The following is a 13734-nucleotide window of genomic DNA, read 5'->3' as shown; positions in this document are numbered from 1 at the left end:
AGTCCCAAAGATATTGGTCCTAAATAACAAATAGGTACTTTATTGTTTGACAGCATATCTCACAAATTTCCATTCCTCTCTGTGCACTCACTAGGGCTTTGGTAAAGAAAACCATGAATTAGTTATTCGGTTAAGATGTTCGCGACCAAGAAGTACTCAATTTTCTTTCAGATAAATTCTTGAAGGAGAAAAAAAGGCCAGAATGCAACAAGAAATAGGTCTAAGATCTTTATGAGCATAGTCAGTCAGATTCATTACTTTGCTGGACTTTCGTCTTCGAAAGGGGTACTGTTCACAATATAAATGCCATCAAAGAAGAGTTTAACAGGAACTAACTTCAATTATAGTTCATACAAATCAGAAACTTAATTCTGCTTTCAAGTTACTACAATAATCTCAACTGGGGAGAATTCATTGACATGTTAAAAACAAAGAACGTATTTTAAACAAGAAATACTTCTATTGATCTTATATAAGAAAATTAAGTTAGAAATGTCTTAGCACAACACTAACCATAACATCTTTTTTGGATCAAATACGCTTCTGTGATGAATGGAAACAATCCTCAAAATGAAAGGCAATTGCAAAGAGTTGCAAGTTCTTGATTTAGGAGATAATCACCTCAATGACACATTCCTCATGTGGTTGGAACTTTGCAAGGTTTAAACTTGAAATCAAATAAACTGCATGGATCCATTAGAACTTCAAAAATTGACAACATGTCTCCCCACTTTCGAATCTTGAATCTATCTTACAATGTCTTCTTGGGAAACTTATCAACGAGTTTGTTTCAACATTTGAAAGTCATGTCAAACAATGAAGTCACTAGAACATCTTTATCTTGGAGGAAGGATATTACCAAAAATTCGATAACACTTGTAAGCAGGAGACTGGAGCTTGGACTTGTTAGAATTTTTGACTGTTTAAACTAGTATTGATGGTTTAAGGAACAAATTTGAGGGGCATATTCCAAGGATTATGGGAGATCTCATGGCAATTCACGCATTGAACTTATCTCATAGTGAATTGCAAGGTCATATACCATCATCACTCGGAGATTTAACCTCGATTTGAGTTTCCGAGTGTTGATGGTATATGACATTGCATTCATTATGAGATATATTCAACGCGCAAATTACAATGACATTTCCCATAATATTTGACATATGCCCTACAAATCTAGTACTTGAAAGATCAATACTAATGTAAGCCGTCAAAATTATGACAAGTTCAAGCTCAAGTCCCTTGGTTGCAACTGTTGTTCAAACTTGGTGATCTCCTTCTCCAAGATATTCTAGTAATTTCATTGTCTAATCAATTGACCTCATAGCTTTCAAATGTTGAAACAAACTCGTTGGTAAGTTTCCCAAAAAGATATTGTAAGATAGATCTGCAATTTGAAGTTGGGGAAACATGTCTTCAATTCTTGAAGTTTTAATGGATCCACACAATTTATTTGATCTCAAACCTAAACCTTGCAGCTCTGGCAGAGTTTCCAACCACATGAGGAATGTGTCGTTAAAGTGATTGTCTCCTAAATCAAGAACTTGTAACTCTTTAAAGTTGGCCTTCATTTTGAGGATTGACATTTGAAATTGCAGACGGATATACCAAAAATAGAAGTGTTGAAATAATTCTATGTCCCACATATCCATCACTCCCACCCCTCTGCAACAAACAAAAAGAAATCCCTAAATAAGCTTTTGATATGGTCAAAGTGTTCAGCTACTTCCAAGTTGTTTGCTCCTTAAAGTATTCTAAATATCATCAAGAAAGAAATGAGGCTCAAAACCTTGATGATTTCCACTTCAGACAGCTTTTGAGTTTTACTTCTGCAAGTGGGTGATTTTCAGGTTCCTGAACCATACCTAATGCACCTGCGAAACAAAATTGTGCTATATTGACGTCTTGGGCATTGTGACACAAGAACATACTGGCAAAGGGAGCCAAGTGAAATGTTCCTATCCAAGCATAAATACCTGAAATGAATCTCAAATCAGACTGCTCTTATAGCTGGTGGGATACGTGTGCCTCTTAAAAGCCAAACTCCAGTTCTGCTCGCTTCAGCACAGTTGTCACCCTAACAAAAAAATCTGGTTCTTCTTCCTTTATATCTTCCAGTGACCTTGACTCGTGTTCGTTGGCCTTGAACCAGATAACAGCAAAAGGAAGACTGTCAAAGTTTATAATACAGAAAAAATAACAACAGTTCCATTAAACATCAAGCACTTCCTTTGTGTATCCAGCTTCACAAGTCATTTTGTGGGAGGGATACGTAATATAAGTTAAGAGAATTTCTTCATGACATCAATATCTTGAATGTTTTAGTCTACTTACACATGCAGTGAATATGATCAAGAAACATACCTCCTTGAATCTTAGCAGGATTAGATTTGAAACTGAGGCCGACTTTGTTTTATCCCACCTAAAAAGGTGTCAAAGCAAGCAATGCACTATGAGTTGAGAGGCATAAAGATCTACAGACATTGCTAAATTTAAATAGTTACGACGACCACTTCACAAAATGATGCTTAAATAATTCTCTGCAGTGACAGAGCATCTGGAAATAAAATAGTAATCATGAATTTTACAGGGTGAAAATGTCAATGCTTTACATAAGATCAAGTTAAAAATAGCAACTTCAAGCAAAAAATTAGCAATTAACATGCATACACTTGCATGGATGAGTGGATAATATTTGCTGAACATATTTTGTGTGGTCCACTTGACCAATATACATCTTGTATTCAGGATTTCCCATTTTCAGTTGAGTGAAAAAACTTTATTAGTTACTCACGAAAAGAAAAGAAGACATAGTATGTGTAGTATGTGACAATCTTATATTAGACTAATGGTTTTCACTTCAGCACATTAATAAAAGAAATTGGCAAGTTGTATCCTCCATAATCATGAATATCATATTTCACAAAGTGTAAGAGTGACTAGGCATATAGACACGATTGGATGTCCTTTCTAAAGAAACAATTGTTTCTACTTTCTACTTCCGGTATACTACTTGTATACGGGGTTTCATTACCCCAAATTACATATTACATTATCAAAGGAAAAATATATTACGAGGCAATCTTTTTTGACATAGTTGGAAAGATTTCGTGTTTGCCTATCTCAGGGAATGATACTGAAGTGAATACATGTTCATTGCATCAAATTAGGCTTAGCATACATACCTCACAAGCATCAACTCATTCACTGAACGCCACATTGCTCGCCCTACATCTTTAATGGATAGGTCCCTTGCACTTCTCCCATGCCACAACTCTTTGGCAATGTACACAACTTCTTCAACATCTACCTTTAAGAGTGAGAAAACAGGGATGAAAATGTGTTTCACGATACTTACTAAAAAAAACTGAAATAGCATGCAAAAGACAATTGAAAAAATGAATATTTCTATTTTACTGATCAAAAACTACTAAGAGGAACCTCAGTATATTCAGATCTTCCATCCAGCTATCATCATTAAGGTCAAGACTGGCACTTAAGGACAACTATCATGTCTAATCCCACACCTCTACGACATCGGCCTCGATTTATTACGTGCCTAAGACTCGCATATAAACCTTCCTCTTAGGGTAATTTCAAATTATCTGAAGAAAGGGAGATGGAAGTATCTGCAAGCAATAAAGGAAACAAGACAAACTCAAGTGGAAGTTGAGGAGATCCACTGCTACAGGAAGCTTCCATCCACATGAGAGCTAATCTCTGATATGAGACTTGAATCTATAATACTTCATTTTTCTGGTCGGGGGAGAAGGGGGCAGCTTAAAAAAGACGTGCCACTGCCACTGGATTAGACATTGCATAATACGCTCTAACGTTGTAGAATCCATTGCTAAGAAGAAAATAGATTAGGCATACCGTCACATACAGCACACACCGTCCAGGACCCAAAAAATAAAAATTGTAGGACTATATATATAAGAAAACTTCACATCCTTTAACATCGGGTTCTGTTTTAATGCTATCAGTCTGCAGGTTAATTCCTTTATGATACAAATGGCAATGTTTGCCTCGACAAACAATGTCCCATAAAAAGAAAAAGCAAAATCTGAGAATTAACATTGCAGCTCCTAACTTGATGACTTCAAGCAAGCAAATATAAGTGCAAGTTCAGGACTTAGTACCTCCACTTGCATGGATGTACCATATAGCAACTCTTCATTCTCAATAAGGCGTTGATGGAGGATTTCGTAGTGATCCGTATCAAAATTCACCACTGGTTCCATATGGACTTGCAATCCAGCAAGTTGAGTCGCAACATAGGAAGCCATGACTTGCCCAAAAATTGCAGGTATAGTCCCCAGAACTGGAATGATGCGGACCCTAAATCCAGGCACTATCTGATATCCACATTGTAAATTTTAGATAATGCTCAATGAGTAATTTATTCAGATTAAGAGATGAATATTATGTAACATGTAGGAAAGAGAGTGACTTTTCTTATACAGTTTAAAGTTTAGTGACATGTATCTATTCTCATAACGTCTTTATAAATTATAGCAATTGCCAAATTTAGCAGTTCAAAAAGGTTAAATTCTTACTTGATAATCTGATGGATTTTCTTCTTCTCCGCTTGGCCCTTTAAAGGGAAGCAACTTTGCCTTTGGTTTCTCAAGAGAAAATACCACAGGAATGCCACCATCAATACCATGATCTTTTCTCAAACGATGTCTTACCTGCTCAATTAGTTTTCCAAGTAATTCAACTCAAAGTAAACAAGAGTATTACTAAAACAATATTTTCCATTTGTTATGCATGGTCCAACTGTAATTCCTGAATATTCCTATGACTAAAAAAGTCGTTAAGATTCTGTTGACATAACAAAAGTTGACAGCATGTAGCCCAGGTTAAAAATGCGAGATCGAGTATGTTTAATGTATCGGTTTTAAAGTGAATGAAATATCAGGGTAGACTATTATTACAAGCTTTAAGAAACCATCCAAAATATGGAGAAGTAGTCCCATTACGGGAGAGATCCATATCCTCAAACATAAGAGTTGTAGAAGTGTTTTAGCGTTATCCAGTAAGCCAGGTGATTTCATAAGATGCTCATTTAGCTTCACGAAGTCAAAATTATCTATTATATAATCTGGTGGATAAAGGAAGTCGACGCTCATTTCAACGAAAAAATTCAATCAATTATAGTACGTGGAGCTAAAAATCAGAAGATTCCACATGCTGCATGTATATTGCGATAAAGCTCCACAAAATTACTTACAGCTCGAGATAGAGGATCATTGGTAGACTCTCTTAAGTCAGCCACGCGAATTCTTGTTGGATCAGCCCTTGCGCCAGCTCCAGTTGCAGATAAAACTTTCAAACCTCTTCGAACACATGCAGCGAGAAGTGCCACCTACAAAGAGTATTACTTAGCAATAATTCCTAACTGAAAAAGATTCAAAAGGTATTGCATAGAGCCATAACTAATTAGAAATAAGTACTAAAATAGCCATGCCCTTGATTTAATAATTCCATTGAAAGCTTTAGCATAATTGCATCACACAGTTGTTTTCTCAAATACTTACCAGGACAGAAGGTAAAGAAACTAACAATTTCTATTGGGAACTGCATAAACTGATATTCGCAAGTGCCAAGCTCTTCTCTATTTTTCAAGAATTCATAATGAAGACAGTGTAAAAGAAACTTATGGTTCAATGGGGATCATATGATTCAATCCAAATAAGCAATGGGATTGCTATAATTTCAAAACTAGCTCCAACTTGTTACTGGACTCAATTCACTCTGGAAATCATTAATAGAGAAGTTGCTCTAAGAGAATAAAGAACATTAAGATCAACCTTATTAGCTGCATACAATGTTATAAAAAAACAGAGAACATGGAAAGAAAAATTCATCATCCCTTTCCACAAGGGAAAAAGGGGGTGATGAAGACAAAAATTGAAGTATGTCCTAATTTAATTAAAAAACATAAGAAAATAAATCAAGGCAGCTGGAAATGAGGCAATAAAACTGAAAAAATGACAATTCATTCAACTCAGCATGCAGGTTCTCAAAGATCATAATAGGCCAGTAATGGTATATTGTACTTCATAAATTGTTTCCCGTTTCAGCCGAGATAGAGAAATTGTTACATAAAAGGAGCAGCACCAACAAGGAGTGAAGGGACACATAAGCAAACCTACCTTTGTGTCGATATTATCAATGCAATCAAGGACAAAATCAGGGTGGCCAGACAGAATTTCTTCTTCAGACGATGAATCATATAAGATAACTTTAGCATCTATATGGCACTCTGGGAAAATTGATTGGAAGTGCTTCTTGAGGCACAAGGCTTTTGAGGTACCAACATCTTCTCTTGTGGCAACAGCATGTCTATTTAATGAGGAGACCGACACCTTCAACATAATTAGCAGATATCAGATATTCACAAATATAGGGGTAACATTTCTTTTAGGGAACTTATATAGCTAAAGAAAATCATGCCCACACAATGACCCTTCAACTGCATGGAGGAGAAAACATTCATTCTTCAGGCTCGCCTTTCTTTTACACGAAGACTTCTTTTTTCTTTCCCTTTTTATTTTTTCTCGATAGAATAAAGGATTTCATTGATAAACATCCCATGGATGCGAGCAAATACAAAATACAGCTAGTTCCTTAGGCCCAAAGACTTACATTGAATTTTTTATCACAAGCATTACAACATATTCTCCACAGAATAGCCTAATCACATTACCATTAGATAACACAATCTACAACTTAGTATTCAAATTTTAGTGCCTAAAATTGAAGGTTTAAATGAACAATAATGCGATTTTCTGTACCCTTTAATATCAGGCGATGCCAGCTTGTCCTACTCGCAATTAAGTTAAACTACAACAAGGGAATGGTTTTAAATATTTTTTGAGATGCAGGGTCCTATTCTAAATGTAGAGGCACTTAGTATAACTGAGTACCGTATGCAATATCCCAAGGATTTCAAATCTTTGTAAGTTCCTTGCATTGCAATATGCAAATTAGACATATATTTAGACATCCAAATCATCTCTTAAGCCAACATGAAGAATAATATGAGAGCGTATAGCAGCTTAAAGGGAGCTAAGCAAAAGATTCAATTAGATTCCACTTCCATATAACTACAAGAAACAACTACCTTAACTCCCAATCAAGAACTATCAATAGTGCAGAACACGTGTCCTTGATGGATAGCCTCCACATCAATGCCAATACCCATACCATATAGATCAACTTTAGATGCGAAACAAAAAGGAAATATCTACATTAGCAGAAGCATACTCATCCCCCCCCCCTTTTTTTTCTTCCTAGTCATGCACACGAGCAAGAAGTCTAACTTCAAGGATCAAATGATCAGGTATGATACTATGGAACACAATTTGACTTAAATTTTTCATCATTATTGTTAATTATGGTATCCAAGTCTCTAGTAGAATGTCAATAATCTATAGTTCTTGTAGTTCAATAACTATATGACGCATCTCTAAATTTTAGGCAAAGGAAAAAGGTGATTGAAATCTGAAATTTCAATTTTATCAACTTTGATCCTGCTTTAACAAATAAGGAATGGTGTAAAGAGGAAGGGAACGTTGTAAAATGAAACAGGATAAGGGACAATTAAACACGTGGATACGTTAGAATATTTTGTGACAAAAGAATATAACTGGCAAGAGATTAAGGCAGAGTAATATATAAGTGAATCAAATTGCCTTTAAAGACTATACCTGATCGAAATCCACAAGAAGTAGCCTACCAACTCCTGACCTCAGAAGCATGGATGCAGCATGACTTCCAACTCCTCCAAGACCAATTACCACAACATATGATGCAGTCACTTTCTGTTGGGCTTCAAGGCCAAAGAACTGTATATTCCTAAGAGGCCAGAAAAGAGTACAAAAATTAAGAGCAAAAATGCAAGTGTCACCATAACCAACAGTCATTAGCGCAATGTCTCAAATGGAAACAACGTCTTGCATGGATGTATAGAGCTGTAAATGAGTTTTGTTCGTCAAAAAAGCATGGGCTTAAGTTCAGCCTATTTATTTATCACACGAGTTGACCTCGAGCTCTCTAAGAGATTGAGATCACACATTAAACAAGTCGGACTTTGGATAAATGTATAAGCTCACTTGTGTTCATGAATAATTTATTTCATAATACCTCAGTAAATATTTACGTCAACTGAAATGAATATTTTAGTAGATCTTCTATATTCAAGAATCAATCTAAGGATAAAAATAGAAAAAAGTACATTCAATTCTCAGTACTCCAATATCTCCATTTTTCCCTACTTCGCATATCATACATACACCTAAAGAGAATCAACGACCGAGAGAATGATGGTGAGGAAAAGAAAGAAAGAAAGAAAGAAAATGAACACAACAAGCACATAGTGATCTCTGTTTTCAATTCTGAGGAAGGCTGTATTTTGCAATGTTACATCATGAAGCCCGTTAGAGCAAAATGCCAAAACATGGCAAGGTTTCTCTCGCTACATCATGTATGATATAGAGCTATTCTTCCTATCCTCTATGCAGTAGAGATATAGGTCTTTTTCCAAGGATATTTCACTTGACCAATCTTAGAAGAGACTGGAATACTGTTCTCTATTGCTGCAACTGCCATTTAGTTGGCTTGGTCACAGCTAGTTTTCTTCCTTGTACTCCTTTCCTCATTATTAAAATCTTCTTGCCTTAATATAATTCAAAAGAAAAAGAAAAAAGTATGGCTTACCTGGTCAGTTGTTCAGAAACTACTTCATCAGTCAACGGGTTTGGAGTAGCCAGTCCATCACATTTGGATCCAGGAAGCCCTGATGAGAATCAACGTTAAACCAAATAGAACAGAAATGATAATACCAGGCAAACATAAACTTTTAACCAAAGAGAACAGAAATGTACCATTTGATTTTACTGCCTCACTTGTATACACTTTTCCAACACATCTGCAAAAGAAAGCTTACAGTCGTCAGATTTCAACTCCCAGCTTCTTGAGTAGAAAAGATCATGTGCAAGATGATTAAAATATGTTAAAACGATTCTAACTTCATCAGTTGCCGAAGTCTTCTCTTTTTCTGACAGAGGTGAATCAAGCGTTAAGAAAATTCTAACTTCATCTACAACAGGGGGTTGGGAAGGGTGGGCTGTAGGCAAACTTTACCCCAACCTTTGTGGGGTAGAGAGGTTGATTCTGATAGACAACCTTTGTGGGGTAGAGAGGTTGATTCTGATAAACACTCAGCTCAAGAAAAGCATTTTTTCAAAAATATGCTTGAAAAAACAACAACAACAACATCAACATACCCAATGTAATCCCATAAGTGGGTCTAGGGAGGGTAGAGTGCACAAGATTGCTTATGTGAGACCCTCAATTTTAAATAAAACATTTCCAAGCAGTTTGAGCAGTAAAAACAACGAAATAATAGAGAGCAATACTCAACATACCAAGTAAAGAACTGAAATGACAACAAAATAATGTGATAACCAAAGCACAAAAAAACACAGGTGATAACCAAAATCGGAAAACAAGAAATTGTATGAACAGTGCTAATACCCATTGGTAAGAAAGAAAGACCAAGTACAATAAGCCGAACCCACAGGAAAGCAGAGAGCACTCAACTTCCAACTAACCTTCTACCCTAATCCACGACCTCCAAACCCTCCTATCTAATAAAAGATTCTAACTTCAACCGTTGCTGAAAACATCCCTCTTTCTTACAAAAGAAAATCTAGTGTTAAAAATATTCTAACTTCAACAGTTGCTTAAATTTTCCCTCTTTCTTACAAATGTGAAAGATTCTAACTTCATCAGTTGCCGAAAAACTCCTCTTTCTTACTAAAGCAAATCCAGTGTTGAAAAATTCTAACTTCAACACTAGCCAAAATATTCCCTATTTCTTTACAGAGGCGAATTCAAAATTTAAAAGATTCTAACTTCATCAGTTGCCGAAAGATTCCCTCTTTCTTACTATACGAATCCAGTACAACCGCACCCACTACTTCGTTTGAGCAATACACTCCAATTATTCGTTTAAATCTACTACATGATTTCAAATATTACTGCTAAATTGAAATATTGAAGAACTTAAAACTATTTTGTATGAGTTAGAAATTACTGGTTGTTTATTGGCAGTGGATCGGAAAGAAGCTTTGAGATAGCAAGTGTAGCAGCAGAACCCAATAGAGCTCCAGCTCCGATGAATGCTAAAATCTTGACTTTCTCTTCCATCTTCGTTCCCGTACCCCAGCAGCCACCTTCACTCTACTGGTGGCCAAATATTTAGGTTAAACCAGTGAAGAAGAGAAGCATATGGATTGGATTTTGGATAGATAAGGGAGCTAGAGATGACCGACAAAGCCCAATTGGGCCCTGAATAAATGGGTTCACTGTATATGGGCAACAAGGCAAAGGAAAATGTGAAAGTTTCCTCCGGCATAGATTGTCTCCTCAACTTGTATCGAAAAGTCCGTTACGGGTTTAAACAATAATAACAACCTATACACACCTTTATCATAAGTCGGTTACAGGCTTAAACTATAATGACTATCTATTACACACCTTTTCGATACAAATTCAGATGTAATTTATGTCTTTTCCCTTTTCTCTATATACTCAGCATGCGTTTTGCGATACATTCAAAATATTTATCGAGTTGAAGTTGAAAATAGAGTTATGTACACTTATACTTGAGAAGTATGAAATATTGTTCATATTATACCTTGTTTGGATGGTTGTTGCTTGTTGTATTGTATTGTATTGTAGTCTTAATTTAAATACTATATTTATTTTGCTTGTTACTTAAATTGTATTTTATCGTATCATTTAAATCTATCTTTAGGTAACAATAGAAAATCTCATTTCATGTAACGATTGATTTGGTGTGATAATGTCATTATCTTAATATTTTTTTCTCATTTTATCTCACTTATTGTTTAATTATCTGATTTTATCTTTTACCGTACTTTTTCATAGTAATTCAACTTCGTACTATACTTTTCTGATAGGTTTATCATTCAAATTGTTGATGTGTGATACTACTTAACGATGGAGAATAATACAATCTATTTAAATGTTATATTCATTAAAACAATATGCTACGATACAATACAAGATAATACGATTTATTACAAAAACAATAGGTAATAACCATTCAAACAAAAGTGTGAATGTGCTTAAATATAGCTTTAAATTTTACATATAATTTCTAGGTAGATTTGAAATTTTCATAATCTAACATAAAAAATTTAAATAAAGTGAAAATTTATTCCTAAGGAACATAATATTTTGTATGGGCTAAAATATTATTACAGAAGCCAATTATTATATTAAAAAATAGTTACATTATTATTGATTTATTGTTATAGTTATTATGTATGATGAGAACATTCACCGAGAAATCACAAATTGTTAGATTTTAAACCATGGGTAGTTAAGTCATTCAATTATCACATAATATATATTAAAATGAACCCTTAAGGGTTCAACATCTATTATATGTGTCTGAAAAAATAGACATACTAAGTAGCCAAAGGGGGCTCAATATCTACTATATATACTTAAAAAAATATTTTAATCATATATAAATAATATAATTTTTCGCCGAAAGAAATCCTTAACTGTAAGGTGCCTCCGCCGCTGCTTGTATTGATATTTATATATATCTTCCCATGCCACTTGGGAAAGATGATTTCACAACTTGTAAGAAATTTCACAGCTTATTACATGAAAAAAAGGGTAGTGCCTTTTGAGCATTTAAATTTGCATGAGGCTCATGCTACAGGAGATCATAAAGTGATAAGACTATTTTATATTTACACGCAGCAACTGTATTATAATTGTCTCGACAAAAACCTTTTTGATAATCGTCTTTCAATGTGTAAGTTTTATACTTTCCTGAACCTTTACTATGTAGCATATATGGTAGTATATAATTATTCACATACCATATATTTCTCAAATTAAACTTTTTTTGATTTTAATAGTTAAAAATGATTGAAGTGAAAGTACATATACAGTATCAGTTAACCATGTTAAGTGAAAAATATATGTATGAAAGTTGAAAAACGGATATTTCACTTTCAGTGATTTGATGTAAATATCTCATGCGAGTTATTTTTTAGGCTTAAGTAATCTACAACCACTTAAAGTTGTCCTCATATTTCATTTAGACACCTCAATTAAGGCTGGTACCTATTGAACACCTCTACTACTTCGAATTGACATCTTTTTGACAATCAACCAAAAATATTAAGTGTGTGAGATACACTTGCGATGACATGGCACAATGACGAATTAAATTATGACATGTGTCATTAGATCCAAAAATTATTTTGAAATATATTTTAAATAAAAAAAATATTTTGTACCCCAAACAATCCACCCACCCACACCAAATCTTTCCCATGCTACTCATTGGATTTTAGGCCCTTGACGTCTTCTTACTTCTTTTTTTCTTCTTCTTTTTCTTTATCATAAATTAACAATGGTAGATTTTTTAGATTCAAAATTAAAAATAAAAAACTTTAATAATTACATTATATTGTTACCCAACCCACCCAAATTCTTCCCCTGCTACCCATCGAAACAACCATTTCTTCTTTTTTTCTTCTTCATAATAAATCAATAATGGCAAATTTAGATTCAATGGTGATAGAGGAGGTAAAGTGTTTATAGAAATAAGAAAAAGAAAATGGGTATAGCAATGGCAGAGACATATTAGTGATGTGGCGAATGAAATGGTGGCGAAGAGACAAGGAAGAAGAACATTAATATGGCAAAGAGTTAAATTGTAAATTAATAAACTTGCTTACTTTCATAAATCAACAATATGATAAGATTCAATTCTAGATTTGAAAAAACAAAAATAACCAAGTGATGGCGATAATGGTAGAGGCGGTGGACGGTGGTGGTTGCTCAAAAGAAGAGAAAGAAATAGATGTGATGATGATGATACTAACAGATCTGAAAATATAAGATGATAATAATGAGAAATTAAAAGAACAAAAAAAAATAGAGGAAGAAGAAGAGAGGTGTATATGGCTCCATGGCAGATGCTATAATGGAGAAGAAAGAATTTTTTTAATTTAAAAAATATTAAATTTGATGCTTTCACGCGCTTCTTGTTAGTGAATGACACCCAAAATGCCACATAAGCAAAAAGTGTTCAAGTGGTATCAATTCAAGATAGTAGAGGTGTTCAATAGGTACTAGCCTTAGTTAAGGTGTCTAAGTGAATTATGCGGACAACTTTAAGAGGCCGCTGATGACTTAAGTTTATTTTTTACCAAGTTGATATGTGATGTCCATGACAGAGGAATGGGCCGATGAGGACGGATTACATAGGAGGACTGATAAACTTCTATGTTGACAAATTTGTGAAGAAGGGATGCACATGACATTTTAGGCCAATCTCACATCAGAATGGGAAAGGAAAGTCGAAAGTCTAATACAAGTTCACATGACATAGTCCAAGGGACAAATCTATCAAGCTTGTCGGGATAAATATGTGAGGCTAGCTTGTTAGGCCAAAACAGACAATATATGTCATGGGTGTAGTCATAACAAATATGGTATCAGAGTCGAGCACTCTCTTACTCCGGTGTTTCAAGTCAAATATAATTAAAGGTTTCCTCTTCTAAAGGTAGGGGTGAGGACTCCATTGCGCACAATGCATTAAGCAAGAAGTTGGAGCAAAACAAGGTGCATCCATGGGAAAGAATCATAGTAGAAATGCATGTC

At 34.6% G+C, this 13734-nt stretch overlaps 1 protein-coding gene across 3 annotated transcripts; it reads right to left on the bottom strand.

Annotated features, from left to right (window-relative positions):
* Positions 1 to 438: 438 nt before the first annotated feature.
* LOC102595601 (tRNA threonylcarbamoyladenosine dehydratase) lies at positions 439 to 10349 on the bottom strand. 3 transcript variants are annotated; one of them, XM_006360320.2, is made up of 13 exons: positions 10112 to 10349; positions 8898 to 8941; positions 8731 to 8809; positions 7722 to 7869; positions 6165 to 6377; positions 5240 to 5374; positions 4563 to 4697; positions 4146 to 4361; positions 3189 to 3313; positions 2368 to 2425; positions 1980 to 2145; positions 1793 to 1877; positions 550 to 1668 (listed from the first exon to the last, which is right to left on the bottom strand). In XM_006360320.2, the coding sequence occupies exons 1-11, from the start codon at positions 10222 to 10224 to the stop codon at positions 2035 to 2037; spliced, it is 1377 nt and encodes a 458-aa protein (XP_006360382.1). In that variant the 5' UTR covers positions 10225 to 10349; the 3' UTR covers positions 550 to 1668; positions 1793 to 1877; positions 1980 to 2034. The 3 variants fall into 3 exon arrangements, with proteins under 3 accessions (XP_015170283.1, XP_006360382.1, XP_006360381.1); XM_015314797.1 differs by having other exon boundaries at positions 439 to 1895; XM_006360319.2 differs by having other exon boundaries at positions 1545 to 1877.
* Between the last annotated feature and the right edge of the window lie 3385 nt (positions 10350 to 13734).

Source organism: Solanum tuberosum, unplaced genomic scaffold (assembly GCF_000226075.1).
Source record: "Solanum tuberosum cultivar DM 1-3 516 R44 unplaced genomic scaffold, SolTub_3.0 scf00323, whole genome shotgun sequence".
In the NCBI taxonomy this organism is placed as follows: domain Eukaryota; kingdom Viridiplantae; phylum Streptophyta; class Magnoliopsida; order Solanales; family Solanaceae; genus Solanum; species Solanum tuberosum.
The sequence above is the reverse complement of the archived record's forward strand: the minus strand, read 5'-3'. Positions and strand labels throughout refer to the sequence as shown.

Bases quoted from the DNA above. Each gene is read 5' to 3' on its own strand.
- LOC102595601 (XM_015314797.1), bottom strand. From the start codon at position 10,224: ATGGAAGAGAAAGTCAAGATTTTAGCATTCATCGGAGCTGGAGCTCTA. The intron at 5,375-6,164 runs GTAGGTTTGCTT...TACTCTTTGTAG, and splicing joins TTGATAATATCGACACAAAG to GTGGCACTTCTCGCTGCATG. The intron at 4,698-5,239 runs GTAAGTAATTTT...CTAATTGAGCAG, and splicing joins ATGATCCTCTATCTCGAGCT to GTAAGACATCGTTTGAGAAA.